The following is a 27439-nucleotide window of genomic DNA, read 5'->3' on the forward strand; positions in this document are numbered from 1 at the left end:
AGAGCAGGGGTTAACTAGATAAAGGGAGGAGAGGAGAACTGCTACAGGCCAAAGAACAGCATGTGCAAATGCCCTGTGAAGGAAAGCCCTATGATGAAAAGGAGAAACTGAAACAGAAAGGGGACTGGGCAGGATGGTCAGTCAAGGGATAGGCTATGAAGGGTTTTGTAGGCCAATTTTAGGAATTTTGCCCTTATCCTAGAATCCTGCTAGAAGGAGGTTAGACATGAGAGATCAACTTCATTCTGTAGGAAATAGGAAGTTAACTTGTAGGGGTTCCTAAACCCGATGTGAATCAGAGAATTGCCCTAAAAATTCTGATCCATGTGATTTGTAGTTGTGCCCAATAAACTGTTTTGTTGTTATTTTTAATAAGTTCCCTAAGTGATTATTAGACCAATGGTGTCTCTGCGGAAATACTGCAGTGGTTGAGAGCTTCGGCTAAAGCCTAGGTTTGAGTCTTAGCATTGCCACTCAGAAGCTCAGCAACTTTGGGCAGGTTATTGAATCTCTTACAACCGAAGTTCCCTCATCTCCAGGGGAGAATTATAGAACCTACCTCAGTGTGTTACTGGGAGTATTAAATGAGAAATTTCATTTAAATTGTTCAGTATAATGCTGGGCACATGGTTAAGAGCTCCACTGGTGTTCGCTGTTAATTATTACTAAAAGTTTTTGAGTAAAGGTGAGAGTGATTTAGGGGGATTAATCTTGCAGTGGTAATCACGTGTGGGTGGGAAACAAAGACAAGTTAGGACTGGGCTGGGTCTCAGTAACAACCAGGATCTGTAACTATTTTCACGTTTGCTTTAATACAGCTATAAGTTATTGAAGATCTTTAAATAGGCTGAGTAGTTCTCAAGTATGTAATGTCCATAAGCCTCTCTAAAGGACTTTTATGGGGAGACTTTGGTCCCCAGAATACATTTTACTGGGTTAGCATCAACAGGATTATTTTGAATTGACTTTTAACTCTGGACAAAGTCTTCACTGGCCACTTGTAGAGGACATCTAAAACCTGTCTATTTGCTACTCAGAGAATAGAATCCTAACAGTTTTCGTATACTTTGATGGACTAGATATTTACAAATGGTAAACCATTTTACAAAATAATTATCATCCACTAATTTGCTTTTTCCTCCTGCTCATAAATATGTTGGAAGATCCATTTCTTTTCATTATCCTTGCTTAAATTCCTCCCCCTGGGTTATTTTCCTGGGACATGCAGTGGTGTGTCAGGGTAGGCAAAAATCACAGGATAACACGCCACATCTTCCTTCTTATATGTTGTTCCAGATGTATCAATTTTATGAGAAAACTGTGTATGTAAAGAATTACTTTTTCCTTTTTAAACAAATTTGGATGCCATGGAGCAGCAGTTCTCAAAGTGTGGTCTAGCAGACACCTCGGGCTCTTTGAGAACCTTTCCAGGGAGTCTGTGAGGTCAAGACTATTTTCACAGTAATACTAAGATATTATTTGTGCCTTTTTCACACCATTGGCCTTCACACTGATGGTTGGTGAAAGTGCTGTACCTTTGTACTCTTATAGGCATTGGCACCAACTGTACTCATGGTTGTATACCGGGGATGCCAAAAAAATGTATAGATGCCAAAAAAATGTATAGAAGTGGACACTTTTGTCAATGTTGCTCAAGCAGTAGTTCGCCGTCATCAGAAGTGCCTGGATGCTGATGGGAAACACTTTGAGCACCTCTTGTAATTGCAGAAGTCAAACGTGACTTGTATTCATCTTTTGTTATAGGTATATATTGAGTATTACAATTTTAGTAGTTTACTCCTGTCTTAAAATGTGTATACTTTTTTTTGGCACCCTCTGTATTCTTCACCACCACACACATGCAGTCAAAACAAAAGTTCACTTAAGAATCCTTGATCAGGCAATAAAAAATATTTATTTAATCTTGACCTATGGATATACATATTTTTAATATTGTGTATGATGAAATGGGAAATATGCACAGTTCTGCTGCATCGAAAGTGTGATAGTTGTCTCAGAGAAAAATACTTACCTGATTGAGATACAGGCTGACCTGACTGCTCATGGTACATTATTTTTATCTGAAAGACTGACAAGCAAAATTGTAAACTTTTGTGCTGCAAAAGATACTGTTAAGGAAGTGAAAAGACATCACACGGAATGGGGGGCAATTTTGGAAATCATATCATTGAAAACAGACTGGTATCTAGAATATATAAAGATTTTTTACAACTCAATAATAGAAAGGCAAATAACTCAATTGAAAAATGTACAAAGGTCCCTTTGAACCCTTTTAAGCCTTGCCTTTGTTCGGGGCCTGCTCCAAACTCTTTGGAGTGTACTTTTTCTCCTAAGAATGCAGCCTTAAGCCTTGAGTCTTGAGCCACTTTTCTTAGTGCTCAGCACGCTCCTAATTCTTTGGAGTGTACTATCTTTTCCAGTAAACTTCTCTCTTACCACTTAAGAAAAATAAATGTACAAAAGATCTGAATAGACATTTCTTCGAAGATATACAGGTGGCCAGTTAGCACCTGGAGAGATGCTCACCAACATAAGCCCCCAGGGAAATGCAAACCAAAACCACAATGAGATACCTTCTCACTCTCACTAGGATGGCTATAATTTAAAAAAAAGACAAATGTTGGTGAGAATGTGAAGAAATTATAGCTCTAGTATGCTGCTGTTAGGAAGATAGAGTGGTGTGGCAGCTTTGGAAACAGTCTGGCAGATCCTCAAAATGTTAAATACAAAGTTTTCATATGACCCTTCAGTATAAACCCAATTCTACCCTCCAGTATAAACCCAAGAGAAATGAAAACACAGCTCTACACAAAAACTTGTACATGAATGTTCATAGCAGCATTCTTCATAGAAGCTAAAACGTGGAGCAAAGCAAATGTTCGTCAACTGATGAATGGATGGATGAAATGTGGTATGTTCATATAGTGGAATATTATTCCACAATAAGAAGGAATGAAATGCTGACGCATGCTACAACAGGGATAAATCTTGAAAACATTGTGCTAAGTGAAATCAGCCAGTTCAAAAGAGCACAGATTCTATGATTCCATTTATGTCAAATGTTCAGAATTGATAAGTCTATGACAAAAAGTATACGAGTGGTTGCCTAGGGCTGAGGGAGCTGGAGTGTTGGAAGGTGACAGCTAAGGTGCTCAGGGGTTTGTTTTTGCAGTGATGAAAGTATTCTAAAATGGACTGTAGTAATGATTACAGAACTCTGTGAATATAGTAAAAGGCACGGAATTGTGCCCTTTAAATGGGTATATTATATGGTGTTTGAATTCTATCTCCATAAAGCTATTTAAAAAAATACCAGATAAAACGTTAACATCCGTTATTAGTAGACCAATTCAATAACTGACATATCCATAGAACCATCTTATGTATTCTAATAGCTGAGCTATTGAAACAAATGATATATTTCTATATAGTCATAATGAAAAGTTGCCAGATATAGTAGCCATCAGTTTGGACTTTTTTTTTTTCCGGGTCCAAAGAAATCAACTGTAGCTAATTTAGCGCCCCGAGGGAACATTTGTTGATGTCGGGAGGCGTTTTTGATTGTTACACTAGGGGATGCTGCTGGCATCTGGTGGGTGGAGACCAGGGATCCTGCTGAATATACTATAATGCACGTAATAGCCCCTACGACAAAGTACCATGTAGTCCAAACTGTCCATAGTGCTGAGGTTGACAAACCCTGAGCTAACTTAAGCAGAAGGAATCTCATTGGAAGGATATGGGTGAGCTCACAGGGTTGAAAGTAAGGCAGGAGTACCAGGCTGAAAAGAGTCAGGTAACAGCCACCCTAGAGAATCTCTGTAGCAGGAACATCCCATGCTCTCGCGTGGGTTCAGCCCTGGAATGAATGAATATACTCCAACTGCTTTTATTCTGCTCCTAGTTCAAAATCTAAGGAGGGAGCATCTAATCCATCTTCCTTGTCACTTGGTGAAGGGAGGGCAGTATACCCTGAATGAAGGCAATTCCTCAAAAGGAAGTACATTCATTAGTAAACACTTACTGATCACATACTTATGTTCCAGGTACATAAGTATGTTTTTAGGTGCTGGGGACAGAGTAGGGCAAAAGAGACAAAAATACCTTCATGGAGCATATATTCTTATAATGCTACGTCAGGGCAAATTTTTAAGGAATAACTTAAAGAAGTTAGAATAGTTGCCAAACACCAAAACCAATAAACACTACCTACATGTTAAGTGGAAAAAGCAGGGAATAGAGTGTATCTATAGCATTATCCCATTTACTTTATTTTTTTTAATTTAGCACGCTTATGTGAGGAGATTTCTAGAAGTATATATAGGAAAACTTTGTTTTTTTAAAACATTACTTCTGGATGGGGAGATTGAATATGAGGAGAGGAGCCTACTTTTCATTTTATTCTCTTGTGGTGGTTTCATTTTTTGCCATGAGCTTGTATTTTATAGTTTAAATTTTTAAAATTAAATAAAAAGCTTTTTTTGGTGCAAGTGAAGGATGATTAAAGGCTTTTCAAAGTCACGCTGTTGTGGTATTTTTCTTATTGTGGAAAAGCAGAAAGAAAGAAAGAACATCCGACTGGAAAGTGTGGCCTGTAATCATTTAGCAAATATTTGTCGAACACCTAGCTGCCTTAGATCCTTTTTGGAAAAGGTGGAGTATAAATAAACAAAATATCAAGCAGCAGCCACCCACATGTGAGGCCCTGTGTGAGGCGTGTGTCTGGGAGGGGACTGGCATTTGAAAAAGATCTGATAACTGCCCTCAGTGTGTGCTTGTCGGCTTCTACTTATTGAACACGTAACGTGTCATGTGCTGGGCCCTTTGCACACATTATTTCAAATCGTAACAACTCTATCAGACAGGTGGTTATGTCTCCCATTTCATAGATGAGAACATTGAAAATTGGAAAGATGAAGTCATAGCAAATAAGTGACAGAGCTGCCATTTGAATCCAATTATATCTGACTTCGCTGGAGAACAGTGTACGAGTATATGAATAGTTAAAATAACATGTGAAAAAGAGAAAGTGATTTTTGATGAGAGATATCACACAACTCCCCATGATTAATTTTTGAAGAATTTTACAGGTAGATAGCCCAGGAACTCAGAGAAGGAAAAAGAAGTTGCTGCATATTGAAGTGGTCTGGGCAAGCTTCCGAGTGGAGAAGTGGTTTGAATTGGGTCTTGGAGGAGTATGTAAATGTGTAAAGAGCAAAGCAGAGTGTCAACCTTTACTGAATGCCTGCTTGAGGCTAGAAACATCTCACCTCATCCCTACAGCTGCATTTGAGAGGAGAGGAAACAGGGGCTTCCTCTTAACCCCACCCTCTGCCAAGGACAGGCATTAATAGGCATTAATTTTTGGTGATCTGATAGGTGCGAGACAAAATTTCATTGTTATAATCAAATGTTTACCTCTATCTTAGACTTTCTAGGTTTTATGTCTTGGGTAAGATGAATTAATGATAGAAGAGGAAGGGTATAACAAACTAATAGACTAGGACAGTCTTTTGGGAGTATTGATATTCAGCATAAGTAGTTTTTCTCTACTTAGGGAATTTAAGGCTTTTATGAGGGCTATATCTAATTTGAGACCCGACATCTGAAATCGCAACTTGGTAAGTCTGAAGGTCACCCTTTCAATCATTTTTAAGCATCATTTTTTATTTTTTTAAAGATTTTATTGGGGGAAGGGGAACAGACTTTATTGGGGAACAGTGTGTACTTCGGGACTTTTCCAAATCAAGTTGTTATCCTTTCCATCTTAGTTGTGGAGGGTGCCATTCAGCTTCAAGTTGTTGTCCTTTCAGTCTTAGTTGTGGAGGGCGCAGCTCAGCTCCAGGTCCAGTTGCCGTTGTTAGTTGCAGGGGGTGGAGCCCACCATCCCTTGTGAGAGTCTAACCAGCAACCTTGTGGTTGAGAGACCAGGCCCCAACCGACTGAGCCATCCGGCCACCCAGGAGCTGCGTGGCAGCTCATTGACTTCATTCTAGTTGCCGAGGGCGCATCTCGCTGGTCCATGTGGGAATTGAATCAGCAGCCCTGTTGCCCAGAGCTCGCGCTCTAACCAACTGAGCCACCCGGCCGCCCCTATTCAGCATCATCTCTTGAGCTCTAACTATGTACCAGACACTGTCTGAAATATTGCGGATACAGAGATGTGAATAATACATTGTTACATTGTTCTTTCTATCAAGTTGTTTATAATTTAATGGAAGAGACATCTAATCCTACATTTACAATATATGGAAATCTGAGCCAATATATATGCACACACTCCCAGAAACCTAGAAGTCCTTCTTGAGTCCTCTTTCTACCCGTACTTCATACCCCAACCCTTAAGTTGATCATCAAATGTGGTCCATTTATCTCCTAAATATCTCTCAAATCCATTTATTTGTTTCTGTTCCCCGTGCCTTCACCCCATTGCTGTTGACTGTCATCTCTTACCCTGGACGACTTACCAGTCTCATAACTGGTCTCCCCATATTTTGCTTCCACCCCCCTTCAACTGATTTGAGAATGGCCTCTCCATTCTACTCTTTCTTCCTTTGATTCCTTGAGTAAAATGATCTTTTAAGAAATGTAGAGACTCAGTCTTTGGGAAGGATCCCGCTGAGCCCGCCAGTGTAATAAAGCTGACTCTCCTAAAAAAGAAAAAAAAAAGAAATGTAGAACAGATCAAGTTATCTGCTTAAAATCCTCTGTGGCCTCTTTAAATCCCGATGAGAAAGAGCCAGTAGAATGCATAAATTTAGCCATTTGGAGAAAAGGGGAATGATCCATAAATTATGACTTCTGTAACTTAAGCACCATGAGGGCAGGGATGGGACCATACGTATTATGTTCACTATTATATCCCCACTGCCTAGCACAGAGCCTCACCTGTGGCAGGTGTTCAGTAAATATTTAGTGAATGTAAAAAGAGAAATACCTCCAAAGCTAGAATGAACCCCGTGATGGTTGATAGGAATTGGAGGTGTCATACAAACTCATGATTTTATAGCTGTATAGATAAACACACAGAGATGTGTGCACACATACACTTTCTAGCTCCATCTGCTGAGAAGTCCTAAGACAATGGGGTATCATTATACCCCGGAACCAATGAGTGTACCTCGCGCAATCTCCAATAAAAGGAACCAGGGATCTTTGGAGAAATTGCTAATTCTAGACTGGGGCAGGAAGAGTACATGAGTCTGGAACATCTGCAGTGCCAGAAAGCAGGGATGCACTCAGAATATGTCAAGAGGACTTAGGAGTCAACTTGAAGAGATCCCAACAGCCAAATCAAGGACATTTTGAGTAACGTAATAAATAATAATAGTAATGAATTGTAACCCATAGAATAAAATATGAATTCATGAGTCTATACTGATAAAAAAGAAATGAATGAACCAGAGGCGAGGGGAAAAACTCAGGAGCATTCTAGTTCATGTAGAAGGGTTAGTGAAAATAGCTAATCACCCCTTGCAAATAGCACAGGAGTAACTGATGCAGGCAAGAATCATTAATAGATGCTAAAATTAGTGGGTAAAAGTATGTTGAGAAACAGGACATTCACATAGTCAGAAAGTATATTCCCAAAAATATTTAGGTAAAAAGGTAAAAAAAAAGTAACATTATAGGGGGGAAATCTGGCAGACGCCACCTTAACCACGTGATCCAAATCAGCATCACCACCACGAGACCGGTCCACATCTTGTTCCTTTTAAAATAATGCACGAAAAAGGACACAGCATCACTTCTGTGGTGTTATTGCCAAAAATGTATGAGCTGAATTTATTCATGAGTAAACATTAGATGTACCAAAACTGAGGGGCATTCTACTAGCTGACTGGCCAGTGCTCTTCACAAGTGTCAGGGTTATGAAAGACAAAGGCTGAGGAACTGTCCCATATTAAAGAAGACCAAGGAGACATGACAACGAAGTGCCATGTGTGATCTTGGATTGGATTCTTATAAGAATCTTTTACACTAGTGGGCCGATTGCAAAATAAAGTCTGTAAATTACGTAATAGTATTGAATCAGTGTTAATTATTTTGATAATTACACTGTGGTCATCAAAGATGTTAATATTTGAAGAATGGGGGTGAAAGTGTAGGGAAATTCTTTTTCGTAACATTTTTATAATTCTGAAATGATTTCAAAATGAAAAGTTAAAAAAAACAGTAAAATAAAACCCCACTTCTAATGGCTTCGTATTGCCCTTGCTTTACTTTACCCAGCTAGGCCCTCTTCTCCAGCTTCCCAACTACATCCTGAGCTCTAGCTTGCTGGCTACTGGCTTTCTCCTTTAGTCCCTTCAATACACCATGCCTCCTCCTCTTTGCAGCTGGAAGGTAGGAAGAAGCGTGGTATTCTGTTTGCATGAAGCATCCTTCCTTTGAACTTTATCTTTTTCTTTAAGTCTCCTCTCACTTACTTTAGAAAACCCCTCATGACTTTCTAATCCAGGTCCCAACATCATAAAGGTTTTATAACATTTGGTACTTTTTCATAGCATTTTTATCACAACTGCCATGAAATTATTTATCATGGAATTGACTACAGTTTCTCTCACTCACTAGAAATTAATGTTCATAAGAGACGGAGGGATTGTACTGTTTGTTGCTCAGTGTTATTTCCGGAAGTGCCTTGTATAGACTCTCAATGACTATTTGAAGAATCAATGCGAGTCATGCACTGGAGCATTACCCCCCTCACCAACATCAACAACTTGGATGAAATTGGATACAAAAGACGTTTCATGTTTGAGGAGATGGGGACCAGCATTGGTGGCAGTGACAGAAAAGGACAGACGAGGGAGTCTTATCACAGAAGGCGCCATAGGACTTGATAAGGGAGAAGGAAGAGTCAAAAATGACTCAGGTTTAATCAGCAGCTGCATATAGGCCCACAGTTGAGTCACTTTTCCAGCAATATTTTTACACTTGATCTTAGCCAAAAGGCCGAGAAGCGATCCAGCAATATTTTTTAAAAGTATGTTCTAAAATATTTGAACACAAAGTCTTAATTTTTACTAAAAATGTTACATGCCCATGGTAAAATACTATATTACGTGATATTATAACTAGCATTTTCATGAAGCTACGTGGCATGCTAATGAGTATATTTGGCGTACTAAAAATGAGTAGAGAATTTTATTAAAAATACATATATCCATGGCAAAATTCTATGTGCCATGACAAACAAACACTGACAAATGTGAGACTATCAGAGTTTCCCCCTGTGCTGGCTACTGTGGTGCCCCAGTCCAGCTCCACTCTTCATTGCTAATGTACTTGTCCCCTAGCTACTGGGAATTGTGTCCCTGATGGTGTGCAGCTTTGTTTTTTCACTGGGCTTTGCCTCAGGATGCAGGGTTCTGCGTCCTAAGGATGCGCTCTCAGGAGCCCGCAGGCAGTGACTGGCTGCCATAAGATGCAAAGACCTGGGTTCCTTGCCTCATTTGAGAACAAGTCTGAGGGACCATCCTGGTCCAGAGCCCATCACAGGATCAGCTGAGTTTTCATTTGCAACCACTTTGGGGTTCAGTGTTCTGCGTGACTTTTCTGCCTTCCTCATTTCATTGCAGGTGTATTTGCCGGTTGTGTCCTGCGCCAATAAATCATTTGCATGCAAAACTTGGTCTCAGAATCTGCCTCTAAGGAACCCAGGCTTTGACACTATCTAATCGTCTGCTGACTCGCTAAAGGTTGTCACCACCGAACCTCTGTATGTGTGTGTGTCTGGGTTTTTGTTGTTTGTTCCCTCCAAGCTTTGGAAAAAGTCTTAATACTTTAAAAAGTGCCCAAAGGACACGTAAAACTTGATGAATTTCCAAAAACTCTCAACAGTAGTTTTATAAAGAACAAGAAAATGTGTTTGGATAGGGTGACAACCGCCTACATTTACAAATTCCTCATGGTGAAAACTTCGAGAGGGGGCTGCTGCTAAGGGAAGTTGGAAGTTTCTCAGATTTTAACAGAGCAAACAGTTATTTTTTGGTTGACTGCAGTACACTCTGAGACGAGAGGAACATTCCAAGTATATTTTATAATACATTTAGGTGAAAGGGGAGAAATAATGAGTATTAGGAACCAGAGAAGAAGCTGTGAATCATTTCACTAGGAAGAGAGAGGAAAAGATAATCTTCCTGAAAGTCAAATATCTATAAATCAAACATGTCAAAATATTGCTAAAAATGTGAGTAACCAAAATTTTCCTATGATTCAAACTTAATACTATTTATAGCTCCACCTAAGTTCTTTATACTATTTTGATTTTAAAGCAAAATTGCAAAAATCCTTCCATGACTTTGTTCATCAATGATAAACAGCTTTCACTGAGGGTGTTCAGTTTACTTTCTGTTTAATTCTTTATATGAGCACATATCTACCACCACCCTTGCCCTCTTCTGCCTGGATGATACAATTGATGATCTAATCAACTGTCTATTAATAATTTCCACTCTTACGCCCACCAAAGTCTGTTCTTCAAACAGAACCCTGGTGGTCTTTTTAAAGCATAAATCAGATAATGTCACTGCCCTGCTTGACACTCAAAATCCAAAATCTTAACTTAGCCCAAAAGGCTTTCCATGATTTGGCTCCTACCTACCTTTCAGACCTCATTTTATACCACTTTCCTCCTTGTTTACTTGCTCTCTAGCTACGATTGATTAGATGTTCCTCTAAAGCAGGGCTCAGAAAACTAAGAAGGGGACAAATTTTGCCAGGGGCTACTTTTATACTGCCAGGGAAATAAGAATGATGTTTACATTTTTAAAGGACTTTAAAACAACTACAAGAACAAAAAGAAGAATGTACAGCAAGAGACCTTATATGACTTGCAAAGCCTGAAATATTTACTGTATGGCTCCTTTACAGAAAAACCTTGCCAACCTCTGCTCTAAAGGCTTCTTCCTGCTGTGGGGTCTTCACGGCAGCTGTTTCCTTTGCTTCCTCCACTACCAGTCTTTACATGATGGGTCCTAAAAGGACCAGTTTAGGTGTGAGCTTAATTCAGATGTCACTTCATCACTGAGGCCCCTAATGACCTAATCTCAATACCTTACCAGATTCTCTCAATCACACCACCCTTTTATTCTTTATAGTATTTATACTTACCTGATATTTTCTATTTTGATTTTTTCCTCCCTACCCCCATGTAGGAAGACCTTTTCTTTATTATTGACTACTTGTGAGTATTCTCGCTTATGCATTTAGTAGAAGGGAGGAATAGTGAGTGTGGGAGGCCTCCTGCACAGTAGGTGCTCAAGAAATGTGTTGAATGAGTATATTTTTCAGATTTTTCTGCATATGAAGTTTTGGGCTTCTGCTTTTTTTTTTCTGGTCCTCTCTGCAAGGACCCACAGTGCAAACTGCAATGAAGAGCCACTTTAGAAAGGAGAAGCAAAACAATGCCCCTCCCTTGAGAGGACAGATAAACTTCTGTTTTTCCCTGGGAGAGGCCAGTACTTACTAGAAGAGTGGGAATGTTTCAAGGGGACTTCTTAGGGATTTCTTATTAAAAAAAATAAAAATAAAGGAAAGAAAACCTTTCTTTTACCTTTTTCTTTTAAGAGAGGAATTTTTCAGAATGATAAGACTAATTGAGGTCTCATTCTCTAAGAGGCTTTTGGGTGACAAGTTTAAGTAGAGGCCTCTGCTTGGCAGATGGATTTAACACCCAGAGGAGACAGGCCTGGACTCAAAAGAGAAACAGAATAATCTGGATAGGGCTTCTTGTAGGTGATCAGGAATGGGGGAGAAAGATAAAGGCCCGAAAAGCACGGGTTTTGGATTTTTCTGAACTTTAAATATTTCAGATTGTCAGACAACACATTTTGGCTTTTGGTTTAGGAAAAATGTGGTCACTAAAGGAAGAAGCAAAAAGAGGCAGAAGCTTGATTGTAAAGAAAATATGGGCATGGATATCAGTCTTCTGGGTTGGGCCTGGGTGTGGCAGGAGGTGAGGGATGAGAGTTAAGCTTCAGAACTTGAGTTTTGGAGTCAAAATGAGCCTGAGCTTATTCACTCACTAGTTATGTCTCCTTGGACAAATTAGCATTTCTCAGCCCAGGCTTCCTTATCTGAAAAATGAGAAGAATGAAAGTTTCTATCTTTTAAGGTTATTAGGAGGATTAACCGATAAGGCCTGTAAAATGCTTATCTAGATGCCTGCTGTAGACTGAGTGATCTTAGTGTAAATATCACCGGAGTTGTCATCACCAGATGATGAAGAAATTCTCTCAATCCATAGATTTTGGAATTAATAATAAAATCTGTATCTATGGCAGTTTAAAGATATGTCCCACTGTATGTTGCACAGGAACATAGGCTATAGAAAGAGGTAGGATAAGAAACGTCTGGATAGCAAGATGATTGTTGCTAGAAGAAGGAGGAGCTTACCACAACTCATTTGACTCCCAATATTTAGTGAAAAGGCAAAGAAATCTGTACTTGAGTGTAGACCTTCCAGATAAATCCTTCTGCAAGTCAGTATTAGCTTTGGATTTCATACATTGACCTTTAATGCTTTGTAGTCTATTACAAATGCCCTGACACACTAATATTTATTATATAGGTAGGATGGCTGTTATTATCTCTATTTAATTCTAGAGGAAACAAAGATTGAGAAATTGAGAATATGGATTTTAGAGTCATACTGTGATTCTGGGATTTGAATCCTAGCTCCTCAACTTCCCAACAGGTTAACGTAGGGGAAGTTACTTGAACTTCCCAGAACCTCAATATCTTCATCAGTGAAATGAGGATAATGAAGGTACATAACTCTTAGGATTGTGTGAAATTATTCATCCTGTAAACAAAGTACATGGTGTGGCCAATAGGATGTGTTCAATAAATATTCCTTATTGTTATCACCCAGGGCTACCAGCTACATAGTAAGTGATAACCCTAGTATCAAATTTAGATAGTTGGAGTTCATATCCTAAGTCCTTTCCACCCATAATATTAATACTGACTTCCTGGCACTGTGACAATATCATGAACCATTAACATTAGGGAGGGTGGTCTAATTTGTTTTTCAAAAAAAATGCTAGGCGATCTATCTAATGCATTTTTCTTAGATACTTTACAGTGGGCACACATATCTGTTTCTCAGCTTCTTCAGTAAGAGAACAGCTATGGCTTCAGGACAGAGCTACACCAAAAAGCTCTGGAGTTTCTTTCAGCTGGTTGGGGCAAAGTGCTCAGGATCCCAGCCTACATTAAAGGGAACCAATGGGAGACTACAATGTTGTCTAGTTGGAAAAGCATGCTAACTAGTGAGTTGGAAGACTTGATGTCTAATCTCGGATCTACCACTTATTAACTATATCTTGCAACATCTCGGAGCCTGGGTTTCTACATCTTTATTTTCCCAGCTTTATGGAGGTATAATTGATGTCCACATCTTCAGAGTGGGGCTCCCAACAGTCATCCTCAGTGCTGTCACCTCTCTAATCGCTTTGAGGAAATTAGGAAAAGGTGCCTCTTTCTCCAGGTAGACACAGCTCTAGGGTTCATGAGCTTGTGGTCAGAGCATGAACTAGATTTCAGCCTCTGCGAGCTGCCTTTGCCAGCTTTTTGGTACATTGCACAACCTGCAGAAGTGACCGTGAGGGCTCTGTCTGTGTTGTTTATCCACTGCCCAGGTCTGTTAACAGCAAGTGAGATAATAAGAGGTAAAGGAGTTCAGTCAAGTCGGATCCTCTCTGTGAATGTGAGGTACGGACGTTACACAAACACCACTTGGTTTCAAATAGCAGGATCCACGGGCCCCCCGGGTCGACACACGGACCATCAGTTGTCCTTCCATGTGTTCTGAAGATCCCTGTGACTCATCAACATGTACAGCACCTCTTCATTCCTGGCTGTTAGAGCAGAGATTTTGGCAAAGAACGGTTGTTTTTCCCCATCACTTTCAGGCCTGGACCAGCCTTGCTTCCTAGAATCCTGAAGACTAAAATCAGTTCTTTTGATGATTCCTCCTCTTTAGGACAATCGTGCTGTTTTTAGAGTACCCTGGAGTGGGATGGGGTCTTGCCCGTAGGTAGAATTTGGAATCCTTTGGTTAGAGCTTATCTCTGGTTTTCAGGCAAAAGTCACTATATAGAAGCTTTGTGTCAATGGGAGAAAGAAAATCTGCTGAACCACAACTTGGCCTCTTTTCACACCTTTGAAGCCCAAGCTGTCTCCTGGGCTGTCTGCATCAAAAAGGACAGGAGGACCTATTTTTATGAGTCACCAACCAAAAGGCAGCGTTAGGGTCAGACAAACCTGGAATTAGGTCCTACTTCTGACACTAGTTTTGTGACCTGGGGTAGGTAAATCACCTTTCTAAATTTTCATTTTGTCATCTGGAATTAGGGACAATAACAGTATTTACCTCATAAGTTTATTGCATGAATTAAATTAATATTTGGAAAACTTAGCATTTTGTCTAGCACACAGTATATGCTCCATAAATGGTAGCTTTTATTGTTAAGCTCCCTGTAAGATTTACTAGACTTTGAGGAAGAAAAAAAAGCATGTGTTACAATGCCTTCCCCTAAGAAGCTTAAGAGTCATAGTTGGGGAATTAACAAAATTATACCAGAAAAGGCAAATAGAATTGCAAAGCAATAAATGTGTGGTACAGATAGATACTATTGTTAGGAACTGGTGTTTGAACTAGGATCTGCAAAATGGTGAGGTTAGGATTAGGAGAGAGGATGAGGAGGGCATTCCATTTGGGATGAGTAACATCAGCAAGGGTCAGGACCGTGAGTACACTCGTTTTCCTGGACAAGTGGGGATAATGCTGTCTGGGAACATAGGTTGGGATTAGACGAGGAGGGCCCTAAATACTAAATACTAGGGTGAGTGTTTGATTGTTGCCCAGTAGATAATGGTGAGGGACATGATGAAATTTGCACGTGGAAATGTCCAGTAGGCAGTTGGAAAGTTCCTGGAAAAATGCTCAAAACCATAGCTAAAACTTTGGAGATGGACTTGGAATGGTGGAAGCTGGTGATACTTCTAAGGCCAGCTCCTTGAGAATTGCCCTCTGTTTCTGATTTAATGAGGGCAACTTTTGAACAGCATTTAAAATGAAATGGTGAAACTGTCAGGAGATTTGAAGAACAACTTAGAACATTAACTGGGTAGGGTTTGCTTTTCTGAAGTCTTCTCAATGCACACTTGGCCTTACAGAATAAAAATTTTAAATGAAAACTTTAAGTATGAAATGGCAGTTGTAGGGAGAGAAGAAATGACCCATGTAAAGCTTAATTATGTTTTCTGAAATCATTCTGCATTCTTTTGCAGTTTCCAGAGGGTTCTTATAACTGAGTTACCATGATGAGAGTAGGAAGATGAACAAGTTATAGTTGACTAAAGGGAGGTATGTTGTATCAAAAACGGTTTGTAAAGGAGAGAACATTGTGGTAAGGGGACTCAATTGCCATTAGATAAAATCTAAAAATCGTGTTGGGTCATTTTTAAAGAGTATACATTTAGTTTATAAATGTACAAATTTTTGATGCATAAAACTTTTTATATAAAACTATCTGATCTACTGAGCATTCTTCAGACCCAAGATGAATGCAGGTACATGAAATATATATGAATATTAGTTTTCTCTTTAAAATTGAGATATACTTGACATAAACATTATATTACAAAAATGATCACAATAAGTATAGTTAACATCCATCACCTCACACAGTTAGAATTTTTTTCCCTTGTGATGAGAACTTTTAAGATCTTAAAATTTGGCTCTCTGAGCAACTTTCAAATATACAATACAGTGTTAACTCAACACCATTCTGTACATCATATCTCTGTGACTTATTTATTTTATAACTGGAAGTTTGTACATTTTGATCACCTTCATGAACATTAGGTTTTAAACTAAAATTAATCACAATTGAAGTCTACAAATATAGGGAACATAGATGAAGGCTGTTTCTTTTTCTCTTTGACAAAATACACACAAATACACATTTACTCATATCTGTCATAATTTGAAATGGAATGTCCAGCTAATAAACATAGGCTATAAGTGTGTAAACTTCACTATTTCATTACCCCAGGAAGGTACGATGAAGAAAAACGACAAAGTATGAAATATATTAGAATGCTGAAAGGGATTTAACCTTATTTGGCATATCATAAGAGTAGAGATGTTTTTCTACATTAGGTTATTATCAGAACAGTAACTGTATTATTCTTTATTGTATCCACTATGTATACATTGTTTTCGCATTAGAAGCTCATTTCTCAAGGAAGTATAAACTGCTACAACTTTGCTTAAACAATTTGTTAATATGTATCCAGAGCCTTAATGTTTCGCCTTTTAACCAAGTAATGTTTTCTTTAGAAATATGGCTTACGGAAACAATCAGTTTGGAAAAATAGTGAAAACTTGGAAACAAATTAAATGTCCTGCAACATAAGAAAGGGTAAATTAATCACACCAAATTGTAGCAGAAATATCTTCATTAAACATTAAATATAGTGTCATCAAACATAGTGTTTTTGAAATACCTTTAATGGCAAGAGAATTTCTCTTTATCTAATGTTAAAAGAAGCGCCATCAGCCCTATAAATGGAGATAAAAATCTACTTTGTTCTTTGATTTGGTCAACAAACTTATCCAACAAACTTTTATCTCTATGTTTTAGGCCCAGTGCCAGGGTTACAAAAAACGAACGTAGTCCTGATCCTGGAGCTGTTCTGGGAAAGGCAGATGTGTAAACAGATAATTACACTGAAGTGCGAAGGATACTGCAATAGATATATGTGTGTTACAGAGGTGTACAAAGGAGGGAATAGGCAATTCTGCTCACATGGTCAGGCAGAACTTCAAAGAGGGGATATTTGAACTTGTTCTAATGGGTGAGTAGAGTAAGCTATGGAGGTAGAAAGATATTTCAGGCAGAAGGAACATGTGCAGAGGCATTATGGTAGAAGAGTATGGTCTGTTGGTCCAGGGACCGGTAGTATGGTACAGTTGGGAAGAAGAGTAGAAGAAGATTGAGATTGTATTTTATCCTCTTGACAAGGGAGAGGTAATTAAAGAGTTTGGGGAAGGGGCATAACATGGTAAATCTGTTTGAACAATGGCTCGGGCTTTAGTGTGGAGGCCACACTTGGAAGAGTACTAGATGAGAGACATTAGGATATTATTGCCATAATTTAGGTGAGGTGTTATACTGGCTGTGATTGAAGAGGAGGGGATGGCAAGCAGAAATTTAAGAGGCAGAATTCATAAGTTTTAGTGACCAATTGGACTTGTCCCTCAGTGAGGGGAGAAGGAAAAGGACAAAATCATGTTGAGACTTCTAACCTGAGTGACTAGATGGATGGTGGTGCCATTAAAAAGGATAAAGGCAAGTAAACCAGAAATAGGAGCACATTTGTGGGAGAAGAGCTGCTGTGGGATCCTCAGATAGAGAAGTTGTTAGTTAATTAGTGGTTTGGAACTTAGCAAAAAGATTCGATCTGGAAACCTAGTTAGTGGTGAACTTAATTTCCCAGTTCATAAACATAACATTGCCCAGGAAGAGTACAGAATTAGGAGAACCCTGGAGGAAGTCGTATTTAGTGGCCAGGAGACTGAGAAGAAACTTGAGAATGGAGAGCCAGGAAAGCAGTTGTCTTCCAAGAAAATGGAATAGTGTCGTGTTAGTTTTTCACTGCTGTGTAACAAATTATCACAAGCTTAATGGCTTAGAACACCATTCATGTATTAACTTAGAGTTCTGTTGGTAAGAAGTCAGGTACAGCATGACTGGGTTCTCTGTCAGGGTTTCAAATCCACTTTCAAGCACATTCTTCTTGTTGGCAGAATTGCAGTTATAGGACTACGGTTCCTATTTTCCTTCTAGCCTGGAATCTCGGAGGACCATCTTAGAAATCTGCTTGCTACACGTGTTATTGGAAGGGTGAATGGCAAATAAAATAAATAAAGAATGGAAAAATGTCAGTTGGTCATTGATAGCTTTAGTAAGGTCAATAGCAAGAGCAATTTGAGCAGATGGTAGAGGAAGAAGCCAGATACAGTAAGTCTGAGAGTCAACTGCAAGTGAGAAAGTAGAGCTAGGATTTATAAGTTTCTTCCAAAAAGCCTGTTTGGAATGGGAAGGAGAAAGTTCGGAATAATTAATGAACTAGGTCTCAAGGAAACTAGAAGAAATGAGCTTTAGACTACACATGGAGGTATTCATTGCGGAACTGTAAGAGAGCTCCACTTCCTCTTGGATGGGGATACAGATAATTTTGCAGGGTGGAGCTTGGTGGTAGGCAGCTCAGAAATTGAGGACATTACTGTCACCTAGCCTCAGTTTCTCTCAGAAGTTAGCGACAAGGCCAATGAAAAAAGCAGAGGAAGTTCTGGAATGGCTGCTTTGTGACCAGAGGCCTTCCATCCCATTGTCGGTGATCTCCAGATCGATCACCCACCAAACCACCCCGGCTCCCCTTTTGCTGCCTTTCTCTCCTTCTGTTCTCAAACCTGGTCTGATCTAGAATTGCTTGACAGGTCCTCACTCCAACCATGTAGACCTCCTGCTTATACCTTGCTTTAGACTTTAACAATCTAAAATCTTCCTAGGTTACCTAGGGAATTGTCTAATTTACCAAAGTTGACCCAAATGACCCCACCCCCGTAGGCTGTGAGGTCTCTGAAGTCAAGGGACTTCAGCTTTTTTCAGTCTTTGCATTTAGTGCATCTAGCACAGGCCTGGCACATAGGGAGCCCCCAGTTTATTTCTCTAGCTTAGATGACCCAGATTTAAGGTTCCCCTTCCTGTTTAGCCATATTGTGCTATTTGTTTCTTCTTTACCCTACAGAAGATAGTTAACCTTTACAAATACAGGTATGTGTTTTATGGATTTAATGGAAGTATAACAAAAATGCAGAAAAGTGCATACATTTGAAGTGTCCAGTTTTCTGAATTTTCAAAGTAAACATACCTGTGTAACACAGCGTCCAATTCAAGAAACAGAGTATATCACCAAAAATCCCTGGTAATCCCCTTTTATGTCCCCTACCAATCATTATTTCTCTGTATAGGTAACCACTATGCTGACTTCTAACCCCATAAATTAGTTTTATTAGAACTTTATATAAATGGAATCCTATAGTATGCTCTCTTCTGTGTTTGGCTTCTTTCACTCTGTATTGTATTCATGCAATTCATCTACCATGTTTCCCCGAAAATAAGACCTAGCCGGACAATCAGCTCTAATGCATCTTTTGGAGCAAAAATTAATATAAGACCTGGTATATCATGTATCAAGTCATATATAATATTGTATATTATATTATATATTATACATTATATATTATATAAGATCTGGTATTATAGTAAAATAAAACCGGGTCTTATACTAATTTTTGCTCCAAAGACGCATTACAGCTGAGTGTCTGGCTAGGTCTTATTTTCGAGGAAACATGGTATATTGCTTTACAGAGTTGGAGTCTATTCATTATCTTTGCCTTATGAGATTCCATTATATGAATCCATCACAATTTACTTATTCATTCTATTGTAGATGGGTATTTGGGTTGTTTCTAGGTTTGGGCTATCATGGATAATGATGCTTTGAACACGTCTTTTGGTGAACATGTCTGCATTTTTATTGGGTTTGGATCTAAATGCAGAATTGCTGGGTCATATGGTGTGTGAATGTTTGCTTTCATAGACCCTGCTAAATAGTTTTGCAATGTGGTTGTATAGTTATACTAAATTATACTTCCACCAGCAGTGGTTGAGAATGAATTGCTCCCACATCGTTGCTAACGTGTGGTATTGTCTGCCTCTTCCAATTTTATCCATTCAGATTTTATTTTGTATTTCTTTGATTAGATAGGTAGAATACCTTTTCATATGCTTTTTGGCCTGTTGGATATCTTCCGTTGAACTCTCTTGCCAATTTTTCTTTAGGATGTCTACTGTTGTTAATTTGCAAGCGTCTTTTCTGTATTCTGATTATAAATCTATTGCATGTATTTTTCCCATTCTGTGAGTTTTCACTCTAATTTTGGCTTTTGGAAAACAGATGTTCTTAATTTAATTGGTTTATTACATTTTTCCTTTATGTTTATTGCTTTTGTGACCTGTTGAAAAAATTGTTGCCTACTCTAATGTTATGAAAATATTCTCCTATGTTCTTTTCAAGGCTTTATTGTTTACGTCTTACATTTAGACCTACAATCCATCTGGAATTGATTTCTATGTATGGTGTGGCAAGGGTGAAGGTCTCTTTTTTGCCACCTGGATATTAAGTTGACTGCAGTATCTTTTATTGAAAAGACCATCCTTTCACTATCGCAGTGCTACTGTTTTCGAATATCTGATGACCATACATATATAGATTTGTTTCTGGACTTTCAATTTTGTTCCATTTGTCTATTTTCTTATCCTTGTGCCAATAACTACACAGCCTAATTACTACAGCTTTATAATAGGTCTTGATATCTGGTAGAGTAAGTCCTGAAGGTTTATTTCTTTTTTGCCACCTAGATTGCCTTGGCATTCTTGGCCCTTTGCATATAAATGTAATTGTAATTTTAAAAATATTTATTGAATACCCATTTATTATGCGCTAGGCACAGTGATAGTGGTTGGGAATGTAGCTGTCAATACGATAGGCCTGGTCCTTTCCGTATCATTGGGAAAACCATTCACAGAAGAGTGAGATGAGAAGGGGGTCCAGGATAGAGCCCTGAGGAACTCAATATTGAAAGTCAGTTAGCAAAGAAGACAGAGAGAGAGAGAGAGAGAGAGAGAGAGAGAGAGAGAGAGAGAGAGAGGATAACCCTAAATGCAAGACAACCAAGAAAGGACAGCGCGAAGGAAACCAAGGGAAGAAGGTATATGCAGCGAGTGCTGTCAGTTATGTCAGTGTTGCTGCGAGATCAAGCAAGATAAAGACAAAACATCCATTGGACTTAGCTCTGAGCGGCGATTGTGAACTTCATGATGCCGTTTCTGTGAAGAGTTGGGGTGTGTGTCTTTATTAGATTGTAAACTCTTAGATGGGAACAAAGTTCCCATTTAATTAGTGCTTAGAGAATGTTATTTCATGACGATAATCAAATGATCTGCATACTGCTGAACATCATGAGGGCCAAGATGGTTTTCTATTTTATACCACTCCCATTCATACTCCTGCTTGCAGTTGATGAAAAAGCAATAGCTTTTCTACATGCAGAATAATTTGATACCTACTCAAATCTTGGCCGTTTCAGATAATCAAAAACTATATTTCATTCATTCATTCGTCTATTCATTTATCCATCCAAATTCATCCATTCAACTGCCCAGGACGTATAAGCACTGTGCTAGTGATGTAAATAGGGAAAGGAAGGAAGGAAGGAAGCCTAGAAAGATGAATTTGACCCATGTATTTTTGAGTGAGTTAAGTCTGTAATCTCTATATTTACAACATTCCATGTCTATTCAAAAGAGGCATATGGTTAAGCTTGTGATTTGAAGACAAAATTTCAGAAAGTGCTTCCTTTCTGGTTAAATAAAAAAACAGGATTTTAGTAGCAAAGGTCTTTGTCCTTCTGGTAGGTCCTCCTGTATTGTATTGTTTGCTTGGTATTTATTTACATCCTGGCATTTATGATGGAGTCATTTTCTTTTTACATTTGAGTGCTAATTTGAGGAAAGGAAGAGCAGAAATTCATTCATTGTCAAATGCAGTAAAATTACATTAAGTATGGGCAGTGCTAATTTTTTATTGTCATTTATCAAGGGTCAGGGGCCAAAGTTTATTTTTCTCCATTGTGCCAGTTATTAGTAAACCAGCACCTGGGGTCCAGTGGATTAGTAAATGCCCAAGTAAACTACTTTCAAGCATACCTGAATAACTTCAGAATGCCTACTTTACTGATAAAATCTTGACATTAACTTCAAAGGATTTTCTAAAAATCAAGTCTTTGTAAGGATTTTATGAGGTTTTTTCTTTTTGTCTTTTTTTGTCTTCTTTTGACTTGAAAATGTAGTAGAAGTTTGGTTGGTTAGGAAGTCTTCTGGAGTCAGATTAACCTTGAGTGGATCCTTACAGGTTCTGGAATGCAAATGGTTAAGAATAGCACCTTAGCAGAAGAGAAGTGTTTTTAAGGAAAATTAGGGAAAATAAGCTAAGTTCATAGTAGGAATAAGAAAACCACTTAGTTCTTTTAAAAAGAGCTCTTGACAGATTGATGAAAGTGATGTTTTCTTCTTAAGTTGTTAGTGTTTTTCCTTAGAAATAACTAGAAACAAAGAATACTGACTGCTGCAAATTGGTAGTCTCTGGTATTACTCGAGTTCTAACTGGTGAATAAGGACAATTTTAAATGATGCTTAGCATTTTTAGTTCCAAGTTCAATCAGCATAGTCATCAACTGACATTTACTCTGAACCCCTTGGGTGAATGGCATTGAGCCAAATCCCATAAGAAATAATATCTCCTGCCTACGTAAGCAAACTGGTAGTTGAACTATTGCTCTTAGAAGCTATAGATAACGGTTGATGTTAATATGTTGCGAGATTCCAGCCTCGGAGTCATGATGTTAAAATAGGAAAAATGTACACCAAAACATTTTTTAGAAAATAGAAGCTATCTACTTTCTGTCTTGAATAAAGAAATCACTGTCCTATGCAGTGAAACACTAAACATGTTTTTTTTTTACTATTTCAAAATATTATTTAATATTTCAAAAATATTATTTTTGCTTTAAAAAGTTGAATTTTATTTGAATGATCATTGTATGAATAATGCAATGTAAATTTTCATTTTGACAAGTAAAATGAGGTGAGTTGATTTAGAGCATATCAGGTAACATATTAAAATAAGTGATTTGTGCCTTCTTTGAAAACTCAAATGCAAAGAAATCTTGGTGGATGTCAAAAATTTGTGGCTAACACCTATTTTTACTTGACCTCTAAGGTTAATATCACGTTTAATATTAATGTATTTTTCCTTCTATAATATTAAAAATGTTTCTGCTATGCATGGTCAGATTTTAAGTATTTATCTTTCCCTGGTAGTCTCCCCTCCCTTTCTTATCCCTCTCCACCCCAATCTCTTTTGCTCTGGTATGGTTCCAATTGCTTGCTACCCAGTCATTACCATTCTAATACCATTTAAGGTAGCTCTGCTGGGTTTCTTTATTTTGAGCCCTACAATCTAGTTTCTGTTTTAACCTGGCTCCCTAAATCAAGTTGACAAACAATTTTATTTTTCCCCTTTGTCATTTCAACAACTCGTGATTTAGATTGGTTAGGAAGATATAATATAATCCGGGTACAACCTCTTCCCCTTGGAATCACAATTTGCAAGGCTTCCTTCTTTCCTGGCTGAACGTGCTTAAGACAGGCGGAGTACCTTGTGGAGGACTTCAGCCCCCACAGTTCCCTGTGTGCGCATGCCCTCTCTTCTTACAGTTGTCAAAGTGCTTTTGCCAGAGCGGTCACATAATCAACCTGAAAGAAGAAAATAAATACTGTACACTTTTTAATTTTATCGATCCTTAAAAACTGGACACTCAAAGGTAACTGCTACTAAGAATTTGTTACTTGAGATTGGGTGATTGCATGTAAAGGAAGATCTATTGTGTGTGTGATGGGGGAGGGGAAAAAGGTATCTATTTCTCGGACTTTGCTGTAAATAAGAAAAAAGAAAAAACAAAAAGAAAAACAAAAAAACCCGGACTCAGACAAACTATACAAGCAGTCACTGAAAGACACTGCATATTAACTTCGTAAATGTTATCTTAATCTATTGCTTACCTTTTGTTTAAAGGGTCTTACTTATTAAAGATGGGTCTTGACCTTGACAGAGTGAATTTATGCAGAAAGTGAAATTTATATCTTTAAGGAGTGTAGAGAAGAAAAATGGGTGTTCATGGTAAGATAAAATTTAAAAAATTCAATAAATATATTACTATTAATTATAGCTTTTATAAAATATTCTGAGTCCAGCTTACTTTTTGGCATTTTTTGTTGTAGTACAGCATTAATTTTTCCACCAAGAGCATGCAGTTTACTGAAGGCATTAACTAAAAGTATTGATACAAGCATCGGAAAAGCTGAGTGATATTGAAATTATAATCAAATGCATATTTCAGCCATGATGATATGGCTATTGTAAAGGCCATTCTAGCCCACTGGAAGCATCTCAAACCCCAGATTATAATCATTTACTACAGCACTGCTTAAACCAAGTATGAAAATGTCTCTTTCTATGACCGTTTTCTTTGGCAGCAATAGAACTTTGTGTTGTGAATCCAAGCTTCGCTTGCCTCTTTGTGTCATATTTTTCAACACTGATCAAAGCCATTGTTTTAGACAGGGTAACTGAGGGACATAAAATCAGTCTTAACTAGGTTTTGTTGGTAGTAGCTGGCAGTTTGTGATGGGTTGGGCTTTTCTGGTGGGGGAAATAGGGGAGAGAGGGTTAGAAAAGAGAGTAAGGTAGCTGTGAAGCATTTCCTTGAGCCCACTATTTTGTCTATGTATAAAACTTTAAAATGAAAGATCAACCATTTTAAAGATAGTCTTTAATAAAATAGAACTACTTTTAATCCCATTTCTCGGTCTGACATATTTTGCTTAATAGTTAAGAGTGGAAGCATCTCCATTTTCCAATACATTTATTTTACAACAGTTATTATCATGAGGATGTCCAAGGCATAGCTTCTGCGTGTATTTGAATGCCCTTTCACAAGTGTCCTGAGAAAGATGCTTCTCCAAGTATCTGAGTTAAGTAACTGCATTAAATATTTTAATAACTTTGTTGCAATTACACTGAATCATCATCTAAAAATAATTATATGTTTGGTCATATGCTCCTTTAACATTTCAAAATATTTGTTTTCAGGGTCTTAGCACTGTAATAATACTAATATATTTAAAACACTTAACATGTTCTAAGGGACAAGCTAACTCAGTGAACTATGTATATGGAAATCTCCTGGTTTTGAGTGATTACTATTTTAACCCTGGAATGAGAAAACAGGCAGTATGGCAGAGGCGAATACAGTCCTATGCGAAATGGAAAATACCATACACTCCTTATATGGCTAAATGAAACAGTATTGGCAATGCACTATAATTACAATGTATGACAATTTGGGACTTTGTACTATGCTATTTTTAACACTTTTGGTAGCATATGGTAATTCAGGGTTTTCAAACCATAATCTTTCACTGCTAATACTAGTGATAAGAGATTGGATTCTAAATTTGCTTAAGTCTTGTGACCAAAGCAGCAGTAGGAGGATTCAAACATGAAAATCTGGCAACCCCCAAATTATCTTGACTTTCTACTTAAATCTCAGGGGGATTTTTTTTTTAAAGCCCTATTCCATTTCACACTCACTGTCTGTCAGCCTGCCTCCCCCCACCCTCTTTCACCTCAAATCCAACCGGAACATTTCTGTACTCTGCAGAGAAATTCTCAGGCTCCTGTTAAGAGCTGAACCACTGAGATGCCAAAAATCTCGTGTGGCAGAATTGGAGACAAGAAAATTGGGGAATAAGCAGAAAAACCCCAATCCTTAGAGTAACAAGCAAACACTTCCAAACGGTTCAGTAGATTTTCACCTCTTTAAAAGCTGTGGGTTTTTCTCCCCTGTCTCCTAACAAAATGGAGTAGCTGCAGCTACTGGGAGGCCAGAGAATGATTGTGCAGCTGAGTCCTCCCGCTAACGAATGCCAAGGATTTCCTCCCTCGTGGTTTGGTGCTGCTAAATGAAACAATTATCAACGCTAGAAGGCAGTTTGCTAATCAAGAGGGATAAGACTGCTGTTTCTTTAAAGTGCCCAAATAGGGAAGGGGGGAAGAAAGGGTCGTGTGTGCGGTGTCTTTTTAACCTTGCTGAAGGACGCAGCAGTATTTATTGACGTATGCAAATTACCAGGGGAGGGTGGTGCTTGGGAAAAAACAGGAACCAGAATCAGTTTCTCATTGCAGGGTGAACGCTCTGAGTTCCGGTGAAGGGAAAAGAGACGTGGCGAAATTGCTGTCTTTCTGTCTTAAAGCACATCTCTCACTAATACAGAAAAGGAACCAAGACATCAGAAAGGGTGAAGACGCTCTCACAGTATTTTTAGAGACCTTGCGCGAGCCCTCCCACCCCAGTCCGACCTGCTCTTCTAAATGGGAGATTATGGATTTGCATTGCAATTGGCTAGTAGAGGTGGCATTGGATTTTCGCAAGTAAAACACCCGCCCGCTTCAGCGAGGGGCGATCACACTGACAATAACGCGTCTCTCTTTTTTCCCGTTTCAGCTGCGCAAACCATGCAGGATGATTTACTGATGGACAAAAGCAAAACCCAGCCCCAGCCCCAGCAGCAGCGGCAGCAGCAGCAGCCCCAGCCCGAGCCCAGCGCAGCCGAAGCCCCGTCCACGCCCCTCTCCTCAGAGACCCCCAAGCCGGAGGACAGCAGCGCAGTGCCGGCGCTCAGCTCCGCAGCGGCCCCGCCGGCCCCCAACGGCTCCGACAAGATGCAGATGGAGTCGCCGCTCCTGCCGGGCTTGAGTTTCCACCAGCCCCCGCAGCAGCCGCCGCCGCCGCAGCAGGAGCCCGCGGCGCCGGGTGCGTCGCTGTCGCCGTCCTTCGGCAGCACCTGGTCCACGGGCACCACGAACGCGGTGGAGGACAGCTTCTTCCAGGGGATGACCCCAGTCAACGGGACCATGCTCTTCCAGAACTTCCCGCACCACGTCAACCCCGTCTTCGGGGGCACCTTCTCCCCGCAGATCGGCCTGGCGCAGACCCAGCACCACCAGCAGCCGCCGCCGCCCGCGCCGCAGCCCGCGCAGCCCCCGCAGGCGCAGCCCCCGCAGCAGCGCCGGTCGCCCGCCAGCCCCAGCCAGGCGCCCTACGCGCAGAGGAGCGCCGCCGCGGCGTACGGCCACCAGCCCATCATGACCAGCAAGCCGTCCTCGTCCTCGGCCGCCGCCGCCGCCGCGGCCGCGGCCGCCGCCTCCTCCGCCTCGTCCAGCTGGAACACGCACCAGAGCGTGAACGCCGCCTGGAGCGCGCCGTCCAACCCGTGGGGCGGCCTGCAGGCGGGCCGGGACCCTCGCCGCGCGGTCGGCGTGGGCGTGGGCGTCGGCGTCGGGGTGCCTTCCCCGCTCAACCCCATTTCGCCGCTCAAAAAGCCCTTCTCCAGCAACGTGATCGCGCCGCCCAAGTTCCCCCGCGCGGCCCCGCTCACCTCCAAGTCCTGGATGGAGGAGAACGCTTTCCGGACCGATAATGGTAACAATCTGTTGCCATTTCAGGTAATGCCCCAGTGCACCTGCACGTCCCTCCCGCCGACCCCGCCTCGTTTGCCCCTTCTTCCCGGCCTCGTAATCGTCCGCTGATGTTTGTGTCCGTTAAACGAGGCAGCGATGCCGGCGCCCGGGTGGGGGAACGTTGTGGCTGCTC

The 27439-nt window shown here is 39.8% G+C and overlaps 1 protein-coding gene across 13 annotated transcripts in view; it reads left to right on the plus strand.

Annotated features, from left to right (window-relative positions):
- The window catches only part of CPEB3 (cytoplasmic polyadenylation element binding protein 3), a 170744-nt gene that overhangs the window by 3871 nt on the left and 139434 nt on the right, over nucleotides 1-27439 (plus strand). For 3 of the 13 annotated variants that reach the window (XM_081073952.1, XM_081073956.1, XM_081073961.1), the window contains exon 2: nucleotides 26291-27291. In XM_081073952.1, coding sequence (XP_080930078.1) covers nucleotides 26302-27291 — 990 coding nt within the window. In that variant the 5' untranslated portion in view covers nucleotides 26291-26301. Of the gene's footprint in view, nucleotides 1-23430; nucleotides 23549-24663; nucleotides 24758-25951; nucleotides 26198-26290; nucleotides 27292-27439 lie in introns of those variants that run through there. The other 10 variants (XM_081073954.1, XM_081073958.1, XM_081073955.1 and 7 more) reach the window with 9 other exon arrangements.

This window comes from Rhinolophus hipposideros (assembly GCF_964194185.1).
Source record: "Rhinolophus hipposideros genome assembly, chromosome: 15".
Lineage (NCBI taxonomy): Eukaryota > Metazoa > Chordata > Mammalia > Chiroptera > Rhinolophidae > Rhinolophus > Rhinolophus hipposideros.